At 32.0% G+C, this 22,812-nt stretch overlaps 1 protein-coding gene across 1 annotated transcript; it reads left to right on the top strand.

Moving 5' to 3' along the window:
* The first annotated feature begins 1,985 nt into the window (after positions 1-1,985).
* LOC130893235 (uncharacterized) lies at positions 1,986-22,547 on the top strand. Its single transcript, XM_057799156.1, has 2 exons — positions 1,986-2,410; positions 22,162-22,547. Exons 1-2 carry the CDS (start codon positions 2,044-2,046, stop codon positions 22,227-22,229), a joined length of 435 nt encoding a protein of 144 aa, XP_057655139.1. The 5' UTR covers positions 1,986-2,043; the 3' UTR covers positions 22,230-22,547.
* The last annotated feature ends 265 nt before the right edge of the window (positions 22,548-22,812 follow it).

Below are 22,812 nucleotides of genomic sequence, written 5' to 3'. Positions count from 1 at the left end.
TCGATTCAGGAAATGTCACTTTCATTTTTCATTTTCGTAGCAGGTTAAAACCGTTTTTCCTGAAAAATAAAATAAGTGCTTGAAAATCAGATAAATTCGATCTGTTATTTTCCATCGTTCAGAATGAAAAATTTGTTATTTGAGTTTATATAAAAAGTGTTACTCTTTTTATCCTTCTTCCTCAACTTGTTCCTTTCTCTTCTTCATTTTATTATTCTTTAGTTCTTCTAAGGTCTTTCGAGCATTAAGAAACCCAGTTGTGGTTCGTCTTCAACATTAGTCAACTATTAATTAGTCTTGTACTATTTTCGATTCAAAAGACTTCAAAGAATTCGTAGATCTAAATATAGTCTTTCTCTACTTTTTCCCTCTTCTATTTCCCTCCTAGCGAATTTTTCTTGACTTTTTCCTTCTTATTCAACATTCTCTTTTTTATATGTTTCTTGCTCTTTCACTTCATTCATTATATTGTTCGTATTCCCTTCTATGAATCTCTTTTTGAGTTTGTAGTTTTCTTCCTCTTCCTTTTCCTTCTTCAATTCGACTTCTGCATTTAACTGTTCTCATTTCCCTTTTAGAAGTTTGCAAAATAGTGTTACTGTTTTATTTTTCTTCCCCTTTTTCTTCACTTCCTTTTCTGCATTTTATTGTTCTTATTTACCTTTTAGAAGCCGCTTATTGTTTCTTATTTTACCTCTTTTTTCTTTCTTTTCGTCTTCCACCTTCTCGTTATATTTTTTCTCTCCTCTTCCACTCTTTCTTTTTCTTATTAATTCTTCATTTAATCAGCAGATTAAGTGATAATGTTTTTCTTCAACTTCCTCTTCAATTGCTTCTAATTCTATTTCAATTCCTCTTCTTCATTTTATTGTTCTTATTTTCCTTCTAGGGACTTCTTCGCAAGTTTTTAGCAAAAATGTTTTTGTTTTTCCTTTTTCGCCTCATTCTGTATTCTTTTCTTTCCCATTCTTACTGATTTCTCCTCTTTTACCTTCTATTTTTCTTCTTTTTTCTCTACTTCTTCTTTCTCTTTCTATACCTCATTCTATTGAGCAGAGAAAATAGTACCGGTTCTTTTTATCTGATTATTATTTTCCCTCTCCTTATTTCTCTTTGTTTTCTTCATTGTATCGCTTTCATTTCTATTCTAGCGATCTGTTTTTAAGTTTTCACGAAAATTGTTCTCTCTTTTCCATCTTCTTCTTCTTCTTCTTGTCACTCTACTTGTGTCTCTTTTACTTCCTTATCCTCAAGTTAATTATTTATCTTATTTTTCTTCTATTGACATTTTTCAAGTTTTCAGAGAAAATTGTACCGTTTTTCATCCTCTTCCCCCTCTGCCTAATGTTTTATCTTTTCTTTTTGTCCCCTACCCCTTTTCTTTCATTTCCTCTTCCTCTCTTTAAAGTTATTGTTACAATTTTCTGTCTAAACGTTTCGAAACTTTTTTATGGTTCATCTTCAACAATTATCTATTCTGATGGCATACTTTCGTCTCCAAAAACTTGTGAAACCTTCCAATTTTTTTCAATATTCAAATGATTTACGATATTGCATTTCTTTTGCCTGATTTCCCATGCAGTTTTCCTTATAAATAAAATGACTTATAAAACAGTTTAAATTAAAATATTCAAGGTTTTCTTCATATTATTTGATAGAAGCCGTTTCTTTCGAACTTTTAAATCCGCAGTATTACAACAATTTATAAATAAAATTTACTCAACGGCCAGATACATCTAACTTGCAGTAACCTGATCTCGACTTGTTAAAACTTTGCTGGACCCGTAGATGAGACGTTGCCACCAAAAATTCAAATATCGCCCGCAAGCGTTATAAAACAATCTAACCAATCACATCCTCCGATTATTACCGGCAACAAAACTCCACTATCCCTATTGGTTGAATACCATGCGTACATATTGAAAAGAGGGAGAACTAAATCCCACACTACGTTTAAAACACAACACTTCGAAATAAACTTTCACTCGTGGTGATTCGTTGGTTCAACGTGTAGCAGTTCAGTTCTTAGTGTCCGCGATCGTCATGGATTCGTTTGTGTGTAAAATAGTTATCGTAAGATCTGACGAAAATAGAATTTTGAAACCAAAAAATTATTTTCCGAAAACGACTAGAATTAATAATATAAAGAGGTGTCTTTTCGGTGTAGCTAAAATCGAAGACACTGACAAAATGTTGCAAGAACAATACGACATCGATAGGAAAAGATTCAGCGAAAGATTTGGTATAGATTTGAAGAGGATTGAAGAAAGTGAGAGGGATATTAACAACGAAAATGTAAATACGAACGAAACTCAATCGAAGAATAGCAATAATTCTGCGACTGGGAGGAAAATTCTCAAGAGAAACAGAAGTGTTTTTAGGCAACAAAATAATCAAACAGTACTGACAGGTTAGTGTATTTAAACTACTCGATTTTATGTAATAGAATAGATAAAATGATTTTTCTTCTTCTTATCTGTGGGCTAAATCCGTTGAATGTCCATCCAGGCAAGTTAAAATATTTGATTTAATTCAACTGTTCAAAGTAGCGTAGCCAGAATTTTGAGTTAAGGGGTCAACCAGAGTTATTGGGGCTCTTCCTACTATCAGTGACAGTAAGAAAGGAATAATGATTCCAAATTAATACCAAAATGTCCTTGACTATTAGTATTTATTTTCACTTAATAACAATTAAAACTACCTGTCACTTTTCATGCCACATAACAGTCCTTTCTTTGTGGCTTTAGAGAAAAATCATTCAGCAATCTCACGATGGACGTTGTTGTGTTTCTGAGGAAGATTTTTTTCATTTGTGATAGTCGTAAATTGAGTAAATCAACATCACAATTTTCCTGTTGATTAACGAATTTTCACCTACGTGTACCAACTCGTATTTTTAAAACCCGCCATTAAATTTTAACTTCTGTTACAAAGTGCCACCTCGTGATCGTGTTTGTTATGAAGATTAAACCACTCGTGACGTGAAGATTATGCATCTCGGGATTTTAATTATGAAATCAAAAATAAAAATAAAAGATATATTTACAGGGTATTTCAGTTAAAAATATCTTACATTCTACATACATGACAAAAAGTACTTGTCCAGTTTTTAAAAGATATGTATTGTATATATAATTGTCGTAACCTAACCTAACTTGGAGGATTTAGAAATTCTGGGTTTTAATTTCTAGATTTTCCAACTTTACAAAGTGGATTAGGTACTAAATTCCTGGTGATACTTTTAATGGATACGTCACGAGTTGTATTAAGTACTCGAATTACCTTTTCGTTTACCTGAAATACCCCCGTCATGAGTTGTAGCGCACCCATTGCATCATCCTCACTACAATTGACAAGTTTTTTCATTTACGTTTCGTCCTCTTCAGATAATGTCAATCATTTGTTGGCAATAGGTCTAGAAAATATTTTAAAATGCCTTTGTGTTCAATAAAACATTGCACCTCAGAGTTAAAGGCATGTTTGCGTGAAGATAAAGACTCTGATATTTCGAAATATTCGAGTCAATATAAGGATTGATCATATACTAACGAAAAAATACACAATGACAGATGACATTTTGAGGTTAGTTCAAAGCTTTCGACTTTCGTTGCTGACTGTCTAGGTTAGGTTAGGTTAGGTTACTACTAACTAGGTACAAAGTACCTATTACTGTCAAAATCTTTATACTTTAGATGAATTAAGTTATAACTTCACATAAAAACCGTTCTAACTTTTTGTTGTTTGACACTTAATAATGTGACAGTTAGTCATTGTCAACAATAACGTTTGCGTATCATACTGACTATATTATAGGTGAAGAATAGAAAAAAAAAACCGGTAATTATCTAGATTAGGTTACACCGCTCCGATTTCGTTAAAATTTTGGTATGTTATAAAGAAAATTACGCTGAACAAGAATATATGTATATATAGGGCGGGGAAATCATCCCAGCACATAGTTTTACAACTTTGAAGTTCCAGAAAAAGAAAAATAATTTATACATCGTAGTTTGGCTTCGCATGTCTTCATTACCTAATAATGACATCATTTATCAAAAAATTTGCAGAGAGTTTAGTCTATTTTGTTTACATACGACTATCGTTGGTAAATATATCAATATTTGTTTTTTTTTTGACCATGAAAAAGATAAAATTCTATGAATTTGTGTGTATTGCTGTTTATTGATTGATATTCTATCAATATTCTTAGTTAAAATTAGAGGTTAGGTTAGACATGCGAAGCCAAACCATGATGTATAAATTATTTTTCTTTTTCTGAATTTTCAAAGTTGAAAAACTATGTAAAGGGATGATTTCCGCGCCCTACATGTATGTATCAAATTTTTCGGCATACTTTTCTCTATAACATTCTAAAATTTTAACGAAATCGGAGGGGTGTAACCTAATCTAGATAATTACCAAAAATACTTTATATATTTGTATAATGCTAATATTTTTATGAATTAATAAGAAACATTCCTTCAAATAATTAATTAAGTTGATGTAGAAAAAAATTTATTATCCTTGGAATGAGTAAATAGAATTGTATATATTTCCAACGTAATTGGCATCAAGTTTAGAATTTCAACTAGTGTATAAACATAAACTTTTCCCATCGTAAATTTTGATAAATGAATTGTCTGTTTTGCACATAGAATATTCAATTTCAACAAAACAATAATAAAATAAACGAGAATTAGACTCACGAGATTTCATGTAGCTTATCACTGTTGTTTATAAGACAGATCCGTAATTTAAAAATATGGATAATTGAATAGGAAAAATGTGATTTCACTTCCAACTTTAGCGTAAATTTACCTAATGTGCGAGGTATGTTTTTTAAATCAATTTTCTTTTTACTAAGCCCCTAAAAACAATATTTTCCTTCAAATCTGTGCAGTTAACGGAGACACATTATTGCTGAAGGAAATAGTAGGTACCAAAAATATATACAGGGAACATAAATGACCAGATCAAAGTTAATCATATTTATTATATATATATATATATATATATATATATATATATATATATATATATATATATATATATATATATTAATCGGGTTTAAAACGTTCTTTTTTCTCGATCTTCCCAAAGATCTTCTTCCAATCCTCTCTCTCTCGAATATCCTTCTCGATACCTTCTCTCCAGCTTAATCTTGATCTTCCTCTCTTTCTTCTTCCTTGTGGTGCCCAATTTAAAATTTGTTTGGGTATGCGGTCTTCAGGCATTCTTTGGACATGTCCGTACCATCTTAACTGATTCACCCTAATGTCTTCGTAATCGTATGTTGCACTTTCATGATCTCCCTGATTCTGTCGTTTCTTATTTTTTCCAGTCTTGATATTCCTGCCGCGCGTCTCCAATAATCCATTTCTGTGGCTTCAAGCATTTTGACTGTTTTTTTCTTTTAGAGGCCAGACTTCGCTACTATATGTTGTTATACTTTTTATTATGCTATTGTATATTCGATGTTTGTTTTCCTTGGATATTTGTTTGTCCCACAATACACTATTTAGTTGTCTTATTGCTTGTCTTCCTTGGTTATATCTTTGTGTTATTGCTTCATCATTAGTGATGATCATGCCTAGGTATTTGTATTTTGTACAATAACTTATTTTTTGTTGTGTTTCTTCAAGTATTAAATTTTGTTGTTCTCCTCCAATACACATATATTCCGTTTTACTAAAATTTACTTCTACTTTCCTGTATTCCTCTACTAGCTTTCTTGTCATATATTCTAAGTCTTCGTAGTCCTGTGCCAAGATTATTTGGTCATCTGCAAAACACAGGGTATATAGTGTGGAATCGATTAGTGGAATGCCCATGTTCTTACATTTCCTTTTCCAGTGTGCTAGTGCGTGTTCCAGGTATATCTTGAAGAGTGTGGGCGACAGACAGCATCCTTGTTTTAACCCCTTATTGATGGAGAATCCTTTTGAGACCTTGTTTCCTATTTTTACTTGTGATTTACTGTTTTCATAAAGCTTTTGTACTGCTTTTATTAGGGCCGCATTTATATTTGTTCTTTCCAAGGCATCCCACAGTTTTGTTTGCGGTACGCTGTCATATGCTTTTTTTTAAGGTCAACATACAAAAGGTGGAGTTCTTGATTTTTGGCGGTTTTCTTATCAATTATTTGCGAAATCGTAAATAAATGATCAATAGTCGACCTCCCCGCTCTGAAGCCTGCCTGTTCTTCTGCCTCCATGTTGCAATATTCCTGTTCGATTTTATTTTTTATGATTTTTCCATAAATTCTGGATATTGTACACAGCACTGTAAGTCCCCGGTAGTTGTCGCAATTTTCTCTGCCCCCTTTTTTATATACGGTAGTCATATAAGATGTTTTCCATCAGAAAACATCACATTTATTAAAGTTAACTAATATTGATATATTTTGAAACAGAAAGGGGTTAATGGGGTAATTTTTTATCTCGCGGTATAAAAGTAACAACATACGAGGTTCGCAATTAAATTTTGTTTTTCAAGATATTCACCATTAAGATCAATACACTTTTGCATGCGTTTGAATCAATTCCATTTCGATTGGGGTACCCCCAAAACATGTGATTTGAACGCATCAACAGCTTCTTCAGGTGTAGAAAAATAATAAGAATAAATTCTTGGGTGCCAAACAACGCTTGTACGTCGGATGACCCATCAATTCGAAGTTCTAACCGTTCAAAAACGTTTTTGTTTGAAATGATGAGTAAGAACACTTCTGGCAATCAAATGCCGTCCTACACTTTAATGAAATGTCCAGTTCTTACGAAAAATCTTATGACCATTTGCTTCGGAGTCTTCTGAAGCACCACGATTGAATTTTTTCAGCATGTCACATGACGATTTAGCAATATCAGTTTACGCACAGTATTGATAATTTCTGGCACAACAGCCAAAAGTACGAAAACGATTGAATCTGGAAAGTGTTCATGCTCAACGGGTCTTATAGGTACAGGGCTTGGAGTCGCTCTACTTCATTCCTCCATCTATTTTTGTTCATGGTTGCTTCACGCCAGTTCTCTATTCCTATTCTTTCTAAATCTTCTCTACATGCTTCAAATACATTTTTATCTCCATTTAACAAAAATCGTTTCACACAACTGCCTTCGTCCTCTCGCACTCCTCCAAAAATCCTCCTTAGTATCTTTCTCTCCCATATGTTTATTTTGTTTTCTTCTTTTTTGTTCACGATCTAATCCTCACTGCCTTACAGCACCGTTGGTAGTATAACTGTCTTGTAAATGTGTAACTTGGAAAGTTTTGAAATATCTTTTGATCCTAATAGTCCTCCTAGGGCTCCAAACGTTTTGTTTCTTCTCGCCAATCTTTTGTCGATTTCTCTGATTTCACCTCCTCCTTCTGTTACTGTCATTCCCAGGTATCGAACTCCTGGACTTTATCAAATGTATATTCCTTGTTTTGCTCTGTCGGCATTTTCAGTCCGGTCCATATCTTTTTGCTTTCTTTTCAAAGATCCTTTTTCGTTCTACTTATGTACCACATCATCTGCGTAGGTGTTTTGTTATTGTAAATGGATCGGATGCCACTACATCTCAAGATCATTTCTAATACAAAGTTTAGCAGCACTCTTCCTAGTGGGTCTCCTTGCCTAAAACTTTTCCGACTTTTTTGCATTGATTTTATCTATATTGTTTTAAAACTTGTTATTACTACTATAATGGCACTTTTTGCTGATAATTTAGTCTATAATTGATGGCGAACTTATATCATGTTTCAATGATTTATCTATAGGTACGTTGTCTGTTCTTAGAGTTTTGATTTGACGATTGTGGAAACTTTCAAGTACGTCTCTGTCGAATCCGAGCTGTCCGCCACTTGGTGTTTACCTAATGTTTTTTAGATTATATTATTGTGATTGTTAAATTCAGCAGACGGCTAGGAGACGAAAATTTGTTGGCGAATGAATAAAAATAAATTGCGATTCGTTATTATGACGTTGGTTCGTGATTGCATACTAATTTTGTTAATTGAAATAAGTCATATTTTATGTCGTCAGTGAATCAAATAAACTTGATAAAGTCATCACATTATTATGAAATATTATCAATATTTATTTAGAGTAAAGATAAATTACAGTTGTGGTGTTAGTTTCTTAAATAAAAATTTTCAACGTATTGTTTAAAAAATGACCTCTATAAACCTCTACTGTTGAATAATTCATACCAATGCATTTGCACTAAATATTATAAAAATGTTTGCGGTAAATTTACAATTATTTTCAATACTTTCTCTTTTGATTAAATAACAGAATCTAGTATAAAAAAAACTCCGGTTTTTTAACACAATACTAAATTTTGATGAAAATCTCGCGTTGTCTTAAATTGAACTGGAGTTTCCGAGTCATTGTCCTCTGTAATATAAAATAGTGTCATTTTATTCAATAAGTATGTACACTTTATCAATTGAGGTCACTTTACTAACATTTAACTAGCCACATAGAAACAAATAGACACCTTGGACAAGTATTTATTGCAGTCAGTGGCGTCGCTCAATGAAAAAGTCAAAATCAATATGCAAATAACTATGCAGAACTGATTGGTAATTGTTTTATCGGAATTCAAAAGTCTTTTTTAAGTACCGCAATGTTAGAATTGTATATAACGTAACTGGTGAAAAGTAGAAAATGTTTCAAACATCCATCATCAATTTCAGTAAAGTACTAATTCAACTGACAAATACCATTTTCTAGTGTATCATTTTTTGTACAAATTTTTGTTAATTTCCACTAATTTGGATTTATATTTTCCCTCTACTCATTGACTAAACTATAAACTCAAAAATATAATCATAAGCAAACAAAAAAAAAGGAAAGAATGGGGATCCTGGAAATCCGATTGTTTTCCCAAATTATAATACGAAATCTAAACAATTTTCCAAATTAAATCTCTTCCGGGACCTTATAAAAATAGTTTCAAATATGGGAAACGAATTGTTTTTTTCATTTTTGAGTTTAATATTTTTAAATAACATTTAATCATTTGAAGTACAAAGTGAGCGGCTTACAATACAAAGTTTTCATTTTCAACTGTACAACTTTTTTAGAAATTTCCTTTTATTTTACCATCTTTTACGAAAAACAAAACGTTTTTTCAAAGAAGCATTATGAGATGTATTCTCAATCCTCTAGAAAATTATGAATATTATCCCTACAGTGAGGAGAGGTACAATTATTTTAGAAATTTCCTCCTCTTTTATCATATTTTACGAATAAAAAAATTTGAAATGGTTTTTTAGAACAAAAACCCAATCTTCTTATTTTACGTAAATGTTCATAACAATATTTGTATAATTGCTTAACTTTTATTTGACTAAATCTTCGATTTCTGTTCAACAAACGTTCTAGAAGAAATTAAAACAATTTTTTTATTTTCAAATATCCCGACTCAAATTGTAAATTGATATTTCCCATAAGCTCGAAATAACTAAAATTTTCATACCGATGTTACACATTATACATTGTTGTAAATTAATTTCTGACTTACGTTTGATGAATATTAGAATCTGGCAACTACGCTTTACATTTAATGTAAATGCAACGATTGCAAGGAAGCGGAAGCTTTGACTTAAGTTACTAGGTGATTTTATGACATAAATTAGAATACAAAAAAGTTAGCAAAAAGTTTTTCCACTATTTTTATAAGAAAATGTGAAAATACCTTGATATATGACAAAATTCAGAAGGTTAGTGTAGGTGCTTTCGGAGAAACATAAACCCCACTTTGACTAGAATTAAATTCTTATTATTTTTCTACCAAATTTAAGTGAACATAGAAACTTGAAATTTTGTTAATCTTCTGCAATCTCTGTATTCTAACCACTGAGTAATTTTCAACGCCCCTATATATTTTAAAAGAATCAACAAATAAATTTTCTAAAGCAAATGGTTTCAGAGACAAAAGTCGAAATATCTAGCACGCCATGATGTTTTTTCTTTGTTAAATAATAACCTAAGTATTGGAAGTGGAAACACTAAAGATATACGAAGGTTTTCTGTATATTTTCCTATTTTTTTCTCATAATCCTTGTTTACTTTTATATCTATACGTTTTTTCTATCTCGTTTCACAAAAATCTCTGTCTTGCAAGTGATACTTTGAGGCTAGGAAACATGAAAAACTCTCTGGAGGCCAGATCTGGGTGCTCGACCATTTTGAATTCGTGAATTTCTTTGAATATGTTTAGTTTTTTTCAATTTCAACTTTTATCCGTTTGGAGATAGTCAATGAAGAAAATCCCATGACTACTGAAAAATTTTTTCGACCGTTGAAACCGCCTTACCTTTTTTAGAAGCAGGTTGCCCAATTTCAATCTACTGTCTGGACTGTTTTGGACAATTTTCTACAGCTATGAATCCAATTAAAAAAAAAACGATTTAATTTTCTAAAAACTCGTCAATGAGGCCTAAGAAATGTTTAATCGAATGGGCAAATCTCTTCTATCTTAATCCGAAGGGTGTCCAGGTACCATTTGCTGAACTTTTTCGATGACATCGCTGGTAGTTTTTGGCTCGTCGTCATTTCTTCTGATAGGACCACGTTTGATTCTAGCTGTTCAAAATTTTAAGGTCGTCAATGATGATGCAGAGCTCCGTATGTAGTATCCTAAGCTTCTGTTTCATTTGCGTAACCGTTTTTATGTTTAATGACAGCTCGATACTAAATTTTTTCCATTTAAAAAAAATTTAAGCCGAGTTTGGGGACAACCCTTATCAGTGGCGGACTAAGCCCGTCAGAGGCTCGGGGCGGCAAAGCTGAATGAAGCTCCCAGCTTTAAAAAATGTAGTTTTAGAATCTTTTTATTCAGTTTTATTCATTGTTTATGTTTATTTCGTTAAAATCTGGAAGTGAAATTTGAATTCGACTTGAATTATTCAGGCTAAATTTTTCTTTCTATTGAAAGTGCGGCTAAATTAGCCAGTTGTTCTTGCATTTTAGATCGAAGATTATTTTTAATCAATTAAACCTCTCGCATGATGCAACCGAGATGCAAATGGTCAAAAAGTATTGGAGTATAAGCGATATACTGAGTAACGATTCACTGAAGGATTTCTTGGGCTCTCCATTTGGCAGCAACTTCAATACTCGTATCGGTGGCTTTTACATGCCTTTTTATTTCTTGGAAAACTTGTTAAATTCACCATAAATTTGTATCAGATTGTCAACTGCTACAGCCAGAGCGTCATCTGAAGCTTCAAGCATAAACTTTGTTTCAGTAATTTGGAAAATATTATTGATTTGTTATATGGCCCCGCATCGTGACGACAATTCTTTAAGAATCGGTTTATGCATTCAAACATTGACCGACGTATTTCTTCTTGAATTGATAATCCAGTATCATGAGCTGAATCATCCGGCATCGTTCTTTTTATCTTCCTCCTTTCTCGTTTCTCGATGTTGATTTTTGTATGACAAAAGTTACAGCATTGTCTACAAGCGTGGTTCGTTCGGTCACTAAATACTCATTCAAGGCATTTACTTTGGCGATTTCTGTATCCAGAGTCATTTTTGGAGACTGCAAATATTGTTTACTTCCTTCAATTCCTAATTACAATGTGACAATGGGAAGCAATTACTGGGCACTTTTTTGTTGTGTTTTTACCCAAGGGAAAACTTTTTATTGCACTACCACTGAAGATATGTAGTTCATCTTAGGTCCTGAGAGGTGCTGAGACATTATAGCTCATTTGATCGTCTTCAAAAGTGCGCTTCTTGTGAGCCCTTCCATTTATTGTAAAACTTCGATGGTACTAAGCACAATTATGAAGTCTTGTTTAGGATTTGAACGGGGAATGGGGAGGCATTTGGGGTTCCCTTTGATCGGAGGCCTGAGGCTGGCCGCTCCTTCCGTTCCCCTGTTAGTCCGCCACTGACCCTTGAATTTTTTTTTTATAGAAAAGATTCATCATAATTTCATACACACATTTCGAAACACCCGGCTTCAATCCGTTCGTTCTAAAATTCTGTAATATCGTATTTTCTAAAAAGAACACAGGATTCCTTTGAAATGATACGCTTTTATCTTACTCAATGCCAGGTGATTCATATTTTAAGAACTACCTGCATTGGTACCGTAAAAGGCGCCAATATTTTGGCGGGAAGGTGTATTTTTATTGTTCGAGTCACAGGTGTTTGCTTTCAAGGTTGAAATCGATGCGTTCGCCTACATTACGTGTTCAAACTTGAAAGAGATTTCGAGAAATGTTTCACATAAGTTTAGAAACGTATTATGTTTTAATATGACAATTAGACATTTTGAGAGTGAACACAATAGAGGTTAAATGAAAAATTTCTATTTGTAATTCCAAAAAATCTTCACTATTTAAAAAAAAGTATATTTCTTTATTTTCTTATTTCTTAGACCCTTTGATATATAAATGCGTCTAAATGTTTTTGATTTTAGGTCTCTTCTATTTTAAAATTAGTTTTTTTTTAATAGTTTTTGGAGGAAAGATAAAATTTGACGTTTCGACGTTTTACATCATGAACCTCTAAATAAGAATAAAATCGAAAGAGAAAATGTTGCAGTACTTAATCAATCAAATTATTTGTAGTTTTATTAGAATTTACAAAATAGTACTAGAAATTCATTTTACTTAAATTATTCAGGACTTTTTTATCATTTATAGCTTTTTCGTTCTTATGAATGTGAACCATTCCTAAAAATTCTCTTTTTTGTGTATTAGATTCCGTTCCAAGAATTTTTGAATCTTTATAATTGAATTTTTTTTTGATATTTGACGGTTCGTTACCGCAGTTCTATTTTTTATCGTATTGATGACCTCTTAGTCTATTTTCTAAAAACTGAGATGTCTGCCCTATGTAGACAGTACAAGGCATGATGTAGGTGATCTATTGATCAATATAAATACGTAAATTATTGTTAAAGAAAAGTCGAAACGTCAAATTTTGTCTTTCTTCCAAAAATTATTAATAAAAACTAATTTTGAAACAGAATTCAATAAGATTCTAGATCCGATATAAAATGTTATTTTCTATCGACAAAAATGTTTGTCATTACGATGACTGATCCTATAATTAAAATCTTCACGTCCATCGTCAACATTTTGCAGTTTGCAACTGCGGTCAAAGAAAAAATTCGAAAACACCAGATGTTCGCTTTATATGTGAATCTAACAGATGATCTCCGTCATAATTTGTTTCAGGTACTTTTTCTATGAAGGTACGTTCGATTCTGCACATGGTTTCATATTATGTTTCTATATACGGTGTGGAATATCCAAATGGGACGAATTCGTTATATAAATAAATGAGGGCCTGTTCGGAACAATGCTATTACTTCTTATTTTAAATACAACCCCTTGTGTATTATTTATTTTTTGATTTCTTCGGAAAAGTCTCGACATAATTCATATATGTACAATATCCTAAATCTATCTTCAACTGTTTCGGAAATATTATTACAAAAATTTACATTAAATTACACACAATATTTGTTTTCCTTTTAGCTTTTGATATTGAGAAACCAAGCGAAAACCATTCCGGCGTTCGTTACCTTAGTAAATAATGATTTATTTATTTAAGTATACTTAGACATTAATTAAATCTCAAACCAATAGCAGTGTGTCGAACAACTCGCTTCGACAACCCGAAACTAAATAAAAATCGACTGTATGGGTCTTTCAACCAAATCCAATTGAAGTTATTCGTTGCACTTCGAAGCAAATGGCCTCCGTTTTCTTGGGAATATCGCCACCGTTTCATTAGAGCAACGTAGAACAGTCAATTCTGAATGATACACCAGCATTTGTTTGCCAGAAGTTTTAGAAAAAATAAGGGAAACCGAATAGTCTTTGTTTGCCACCCAATTCCCGTAGATCAAAAATAAATTGCGAGGTCAACGTTTTTCTACATCTGAAGAAGCGGTTGATGCGTTCAAATCACATGTTTTGGAGATACCTCAATCGACATTTTGTTCAAACGTATGCCAAAGTGTATTGATCTTAATGAGGAATATTTTGAAAAACGATAAAACCATATCCAATTATAAATCTTCGTTTTCATTTGTCTATTTGAAAACTTAAGTAGCAACCCTCGTAATGTCGTGCCAGCTTTAATAAACTTATATTCTGATCCAGTAAAACTAAAGGTTCCTGCGAATATAATTAGGTTTGAACAGGATCCACCCAAATCGGTGGATAAGGAGGCGCTGATCTATAGAATCTCTTGTACCCATAGAAAATCATTAAAACGTACCCAAAATTAGTCAAAATTACCATTAACTGCATCACCAACATTTTTTTCAGTTACTAATATTCTAATAAAGAGGAAATTCTAATTTATTTAGGACGGTTATACCTCACCCTAAAACGAATTAATTCACATTTTAAATTCAAATCCGTTTCTAATTTTAATACAATGATAGCACACCTGTAAAAAGTTGATGTAGAGAGTAACAAGTGTCGGTTGTTGCATTCGTAAAATATATGTGAAAATAATGCATAATACTTTCGGTGGTGTTGCTCAAGCTCTCACGGTATCTATCAGACCATGACTTGTGGTGAAATCAGAGATATCTTTGTCAGTTATCTCGAGAAAATTATTAAATTACTGCTTTCGTGCTGGGAATTGTGTAAATACTGCAGTGACATGACTTCGGAAGGATATTATAACAAAGTCATGAAATCCCAGACAATTAAATTAGAGTTAGAAAGACCTCAACAGCCTGTGATATGTTTCGAATGGGTTTTGAAATAAATTAGGTTAGGATTTATACACGTGCAGATGCCATTACAAATAGACGCATCCTGAAGATACCCTGCACTGACAGAATCACCAACGACGATGTACTAAGAAGCATTGGTCGCAAAAAAAGTTGTTAACAATTATTAAGATAAGAAAAACATCTTACATAGGACACATCTTACGTAAAGACTATTTAAATTTTAGCATTGTTTAATTATAAGAGCACAAAAAATCTTGTTGGAATTTGTGGAACCGTTGGTGAGATTGATACTCAACAATTACACTGTCTTTTAAGCGTTTCGATAACCAAGTTATCGTCTTCAGACACTGAAGGTAAACTAACACTTGATCTATACCAAAACTAATGAATTATAGAATTGAGTGTAAGGTGTATAAACTATTCTTACATTTAACAATATGATTTATCTTACAATTTATTGTTGGATACATTTCTAAACAACTATGCGTTGTTTATATTCATTCCATGTTTATGTCTGTCTTCTGTGCATATTTTAAATGAAGCAGATGCTCTTTAAACCGCACATCAACAGATCTCCTAGTTTGACCAATATACTTGTATAGTAAATACCACCTCCGGAATAATTAAATAATTATTTTAATGTATTGTTGGATTTACAGAATATTAAAAGAATTTAGCTATCAAATCCTTTGAATTAATATGGATGTAAATAAAAAAAGCAACTGCGCGAAAGACTCAATCGTTTAATACATAAAAACAGCAACTAGGAGATATCCATTGAGTATTTCATCAAAGAAAAATCGTTCTAATTGTAGTATTGACAATATTTAAGATAGAAATTGGTTAAATATTCAACATTAATGTCAATAATTATTATTTCTTCCGGTCTAACGCCTTAGTATCTGTTTTAATTGTAACTTCTGTTGTTACTGATATTTTAAATCACTTTTTGTAATGTAATTTGGAAAATTGATGCTTTAAATTTCAGTTTATCTGTGCTACAATATAATTTTTTTTATTCATTATTGTATCATTCCAAAATTTGGACCTGAATCAGGAAATAACTGTGTCTACATGTATTGCTAGTTTATTTTTAAGTATGGTTGGGATTAAATGCTTTTGACTGGATCTAGAAACGTATAGAATACTTAAAATTATAAACGAACCTGCTACAACTTATCTATTGAAGTTAATATTTGGTAATTCCGAAAAAGTCAACTGCTCCAGCTGTAGTTGCAAAAATACAAAGTTAAAGTATTGTGGAAGTAATTATGTGTGCCAGAATCTAGCAGCTCTGGATAAAATTAATTGTGTTTACAAAGGTGACACTAAGAAATCAGCGATACTGATCTACATGTATAAAAAAGCGAATAAAAAACGTTTTATAACATCAAGATGCTAAACATTATGTTTGATTAAGAAATACTGTCCTCAAGATACAGAAGTTGTTCTTTGTTCAAAAATAATGATCGATGAAGCAAACAAAAGTAACTTTTTAAGAATTCGAAGCTCCTCGATATTTTACTTTTCATAATTTAGGCAATTCGGAATTCCTTGATTCAGGCGTCGGTCATTTGGGTTTTTAATTGAAGGCAAAAATTTGATTCAATATTTTAGTTGTTTAGGGTGCAAATACAAATAATAGTCGATGAGGTTTCGATTCCTTCGTAGTACGAGCATGAAAAGAGGGTAGGGAAACAAAGATATTCTGTTCATCCTATTATTAAAAGGAAACTTGAGGAATATTGCATTGAAAAAATTTTCAGTGGAAGATAGATCCGTGGAAGACACAATCGATCTGAATAGAGCATCGATTGTTTAGTTGCGTGTAGGCGCACTTTAATATAAGGGGAGCCGATTATTGAACCATTGGTTAGAGCCCAATTGAACAACTTCATTCAAAAAGGCACTTATTGGAATAAAAGTTGTACGTATGCGCATTTGATGTCAATAGCAAGTAATTCTCTATGGAGGCTCTCTGCCGTGTTAAACTCTTTTGAGGAGAAAGCCAATGGTTACCAGGTGTCTTCGAAGTTCGAGATGTCGGCGTGGTGTCGTAGACAAGTGCAAGGTCCACGTGGTTTTCGGGTGTGAGAAGGAAAAGGTCGTGACTGAAGGTGTACCTGTATAACGTATTTTTAAGTCCGTTGAACACAAATTGACAATGTTCGGGACAAAAACTTAACGTGTTGGGATATTTTTGACTTTTTTAATGAATCACCCTATATATTATCTAAAAATTGTATCCAGTATATTTTCGAAAACTCGATGATGTTTAACCCTTTTTAAAAAAATATTCGCCGACTCCTATGTATAACGAGAATATTTACAGAGAGAATGATAGTTATTGCGAAAAATTAGATTTCTTTGTGTTGTTGATGGAATGTTAAAAGTTGTGGAAAATACAGTCATGGTTGACGAGGTCAGTCATGTTACGTCGCGTCGCGTCGTCTTCTGAAAGAATAGCGTTAACTAGAATCAAAATAAAGACCAAATCTATTTTAACGGTTATTCAAATTTATAAGCTTAAATAAACAACCGGATTTTTACGATTTCGTTTTTAAGGTGCTTATAGAGATGTTAATTTGAATATAATACCGTGTAAACTAAAAAATCGGTAGACTGTATATCAAAAACCACGAATTTTACTTTATATAAATCATGATAGAGATAATGGTGTGTCTAGGCCGTTTTGGTGGTTATTTTTAAGAGGCGTAACTGTTCCAGTATCCAATATATGCAATAATATGTTTTTTAGATTGCTGATTACGTATATGCATTAACTTACTTTACCACGCGGTCCTACAACTGCCCGTGGGCCTTAGTCTCTTGAACATTGGACCTACATAGCAATGTGTCCATTCTCGGCTTATCGTTCACTTCAATAATCACAACATTTACCCTTAGATTGAATAAGTATGTCGAAATGATTGGATTCTACGAATATGCAAAATGGACAGGGGCGGAACCAATCGAAAGGGTAGTTAGATTTTGAAGTAAAACATTCAAGACCTTGATATATTGATTGGAGAGCTTGAAACTATTGAGAATGGCATGAATATCCATATTTGCAAGCAGTGAATCAAAGGGTCAGATAGTAGATTTTTTTATTCAGTTGTACATTCATAAAACATATGGTGGAAAATCTACGGATTTTGCTTCTTCATCTTATACGTGGAATAATTTCCATTGACTATCTTGAAAAAGGAAAAAACTATCAACGGCGATTATTACGAAAACTAAGAAATAAAAACGACCGCATTTGGCTAAGGAGAAACTGTTGTTTCATCAAGACAATGCACCAGCTCAAAAATCCGTTATTGCAATGGCCAAAATCAATGAATTCAAGTTTGAATTGCTATCTTATGCATCCTATTCACCAGATTTAGTTCGTTCCTTTGCCACAGTTTCCGTTTAAAACTGTTTATGCCTTTCCGTTTAAGTTTTCACTCTCCTCTCATTAAATTTTTCTACCGTGTGTAGTCAGTATTATATCTTCCATTCTCCCTTTTTTCCTGTGTTACGTACTCTAGCAAAGTTCTCCCGGGTCTTCCTTTCCGTCTTTTCTTATGTTTGTATTGTTCACTTTGTTGTTTTCCTCTGTTGTTTAATCTCTGCTATACCAATTCTACACTCTGTCTTATTGTTCATTACCCAGGTTCCTGTTTCATACAAGTTTTTTAATGATCCATTACGAATCGTGATCGCAATCTCACATTTTTTGTTTGGGTTGGTTTCATTAAGTTCTGTATACTGTATCCTTCATTTTTCCTGCACTTCGAGACGAAAATCGTCAGTATACAGTATGTATATTGGAGATTTCGCAATCGTCGAATTCCACATCATTCTACATTTGCAAGTATTGAAAGAAGGCTGAAAGAAACCGGAAACTTGCTGGAAACCAACCAACGCTTAAAAAGAACTGTGCATCTGGAAGAGGAGATATTAAATAATATTTTTGAAAGGTCATCTTTTAGTGCTCGAGCTGTAGGTCGAGCACTAATATATACAATACAAATTAGCCGGTGTTTAAGCATTAGAACTAGAGATGTTCAGGTGCGTAAGGAATTTTCAAATTGGTATTTACAAAAGTGTCATGAAAATCGAAATTTTCCAAAATATCTGTTGTATACTGACAAGGCTAGATTTACTAGGGAAGGAATTTTCAACTCTAGAAATAGTCACGTTAGTCGGTTAATATGTGGGTGAGTATGGTTTGAGATTGCTTAATTGGGTCTTACATTTTACCAAATAAATTAAATGGAGCACTTTCTGGAAGAAATGTTGGATGAATTGTTGTAGAATGTACCGTTAAATATTACATGTGGTTTCAACACGATAGGACGTTTGTTCTGTTCATTTTGCTGCAGCGGCAAGAAATTACTTAAACAGATTTTGATTTAAAATTTTGAACACCCTATATATCAGCAACCAGGCCCCTTATGGGCTCGTATTCCTATATCAAAATGAATCTTTTATTTAGATCTCTCTGTGGTAGAGCGTTGCCGGTCGAATATAGAAACACCCTGTATAAACCTAGGTTTATAGCGATGAAAGGAATTTGATTATTAAAAAATTCTCTACATAACTAATTATTCTCAATCTTCTATCCATATTCTTTGGTATTTTGGTGGAAATGATTTTTAGATTTTCAATATATCTATGGAAAAAAAGTTTTTTTGTATTATTACTATTTAACCTTGTAGTTGACAGAATAATTTGAATATTTAATTTTATTAAATGAATTAATGGTCATTGTATTTAAATAGAAATGTTGCTTTGGTACAGCTTAATATGGGGGGATAAATATTTTTACCTGAGGTGAATAAACAATGCTTCAAAACCCATGACATCAACCATATGTTTTCAAACCGCTTTTATAGTATATAATTAACGGTAATAGCAATAACCGAACGATTATTTATAACCAATTGCTTTTGAACTTTTTTTATTAGAGAAAAATGTAAAAATGCATAATTATTTGACAGAAAAAAAACAAAATTTCGAATCTACAGGGTATCTAAAATTTCCCAATATAAAGAAAATATTTCCTAATTTATTTTTTCGGTATTAAATTATTTATAAAGAATATAAACCTTGATCGAGTCTAGATTTTGAACTATTCTGTATATATTCTAAAGGATCATAGTGAAAAATATTCCATTTGAAGGTCAGGAAATAATGGAAATCGATGCCGAACTGTGTTTTAGTTGAGAAAATCGATATAATTTTTGACGTTATTATCCAATTTTTGTTTTCACGAAAATAAAAGTCAGACGGTGCAATATCTGGCGGTTCAGCCAGATTTCTGTATCAAAGGTGTCTGTAGTTGTCCTAGGAGAACACATTCATCAACTATGTTCGTTTCTATTAGATTTCCTCTTGAAACTTGGTAAATTGTTGACTATTTCGTATGAATTTTTTGATGTTTTGTAATATTTAAAAAAAATAATATTTAAACTATATGTACATTTAAAGATAAACCAAAAAGATTTCAAACTTGATTTTTATTCATCCTATAAAGTAAATCAATATGAAGCAACCACATTATTTTGAAGTTTTTTACTAATCGATATTAAATACGGTCCTGACTAGAATGAAATCCAGTTGATTCTATGGAACCCAACGGGCTTATGTAAATTTAGTTCATTATAATAAATAAATAAATAAATTCTGGGTATTGTCATATTTCTTAGAAAACTTTCTATATTTTCTTGAACCTTTTATTATTAAATCTTACAACGAATTCCAATGCAGTTTTAGTACAAAAACTTCCGCTCATTTTATTTGTGATATAATTTGTTACAAATTATAACTCATTTGCAAGAAAATGAATTTCGATAACCTCATTTTCATCTTCAGACACTGTTTATGTTTGAAGATTGTTAATAGATAATTCAGTGGAATGTATTTATTGGTTTAAAAATTATAATTCGCTCGTAGACTTTCATATCTCTCAATACTAATTAAAATTTAATACCACTAAGCCTCGGTGTTACAAAAACCACGTTGCCACGTCTTGTTTAAAGTCTTAAATGTTCATGAAAAATATTTATGTATATATAGTTTCTTGAACAGTTTGGTCTCTGACGTTTGTTCTCTTGGTTTATCGGTATTTTATGACATAATATTAGAAATATCGAAATAATACATCACTCAATAAGTCGTGTGACTGACACACAGATGGCGCTGCCATTGTCAAATCCATATGACGTTTATGAAGTAACAAGTTTCAAAACAAAAAAGTGAAGCTAATTTTGTTATTTTCAAAACAATGAATCCAAAACAATTTAGTGTGTTAATTTATCATTCTTCTTGATAAAAAAATATTATACAAGCTCAGAAATAGCTCCATCATTTGTTATTGGTTTGTTAAATTTAAATGTGGTCGTCCAGACACCGATAATGATGAACGTTCTGGTCGTCCAATTGCGGTGGTTACTCAAGAAAGTATTGGTTATATTGGTTATATTTAATCGTAAATTGAACTCTCCTGAGATAACTGAAGCCGTAAAGATATCAGAAGACAATTATGCTCGAAAATTTGACCATGAGAAAGTTTTTTCCACGAATTTACTCCCAGTCGATCAAAAACAACAACGTATTGATGATTCAGAGCAGAGTTTGGGCATGTTTACACGTAATTGCGTCGATATGTGACAATTAATGAAACATGGATCCATCACTTCACCACGGAATCAAAACGATCATCATCTAAGTGGAATGAACCATGTCTGAAGCGTCCAAAGGCAGGACAGTCAGCTGGGAAGTTAATGACTACCTTCAAAACGAAGAGATAATCAATAGCGAATCCTACATAGAGTTATTGGATCAGTTGAATGCAAAAATGAAAGCAAAATTGCGTCTTATGCCGTAGCATGTTTCACCAAGACAACATACCGATTCACAAGTCGATGGTTAAATTGAACGAATTGCTTTCTCATCCAGTGTATAGTCTAGATCTGGCCACCAGTGATTACAGATCACAAAAAAATGCTCGCCGGCAAGAAATTCTGCTCAAATGAAAAAGCAATTGCTGAAACTGAAGTCTATTTTGAGATAAAAGACAAATCCGACAAGCACGGCATTGAGAAGTTAGAGAAGCGTTGGGATTGGTGGTTTTGCTCTTGAAAATGATTACATTGATGAATAAAATGGATTTTTGGCAAAAAATTAGTTAGCGACACGAGTTATTGAGTGATGTGATAAATTTAGGTATCGTCTATTAGGATTTAGAAAAAAAGAATAAGTAGTTTTTATATGCTAAACCTGAGTTAATAAACGAAGGTGGTCAAGCTCTTTTACAAGAGATTTGAGCGATTCACCTGACAATAATTGAGATTTCGAATTTTAAAAATCAAATTATTCATTTTTCGTACGTTCTCAAAGTTGTACATTAAATTTTTGTTTATTCATATTCGTATGTTAATAAATTTTTAATTTGTTACAGATTTTTACCAGGCTAGGAAGACTGTGCAATCTTTAGAAAAATCTTCAAAGGCTGTCAAAGAGAATTGAGTAAATTTGTATGGAATTATTGTATATAATTTATTTAAACACTGTATATTTATAGTACATTTTACAGCGCTTGATCCCAAAGGTGTTATTAGATTTTAACAAGATTTTTTGTGTAATGAAATGATTAATTTTTTACTATTTGGATTTGTCTTGTTAAATGTATATTTCTGTATTTAATATCTATCAAATATTTTCAAAATTTATGATTTTTTTAATTTTTTTATGCCTCTGTGGAAAGAACTTCTAGGATTACATCGAAAATTGTTAGTCTAGTCTTTTTGTATACTATTGATTGTACCTATATTTTGTAAATAAGTAATATATAATTTTATTTATTATATCTATAAACGTTTTTTCATTATAATCTCATTTATACTTGGAACTAAAACATATCATTGACTGACATGAAAAAAAAATATTTCGCAACGATAAAAATAGAATCTCATCATCTAATGAATAAAATTTCCAATGCCTTTCAGAAGACCTCATATTTTTATTGATTTGATTGCATAGTGGACTTCAATTAATTTAATCCATGGAGTTTTACATGAATACATTATGTTTTTCTCGACCAAATACCCTT

This window comes from Diorhabda carinulata, chromosome 4 (assembly GCF_026250575.1).
Source record: "Diorhabda carinulata isolate Delta chromosome 4, icDioCari1.1, whole genome shotgun sequence".
In the NCBI taxonomy this organism is placed as follows: domain Eukaryota; kingdom Metazoa; phylum Arthropoda; class Insecta; order Coleoptera; family Chrysomelidae; genus Diorhabda; species Diorhabda carinulata.
The sequence above is the reverse complement of the archived record's forward strand: the minus strand, read 5'-3'. Positions and strand labels throughout refer to the sequence as shown.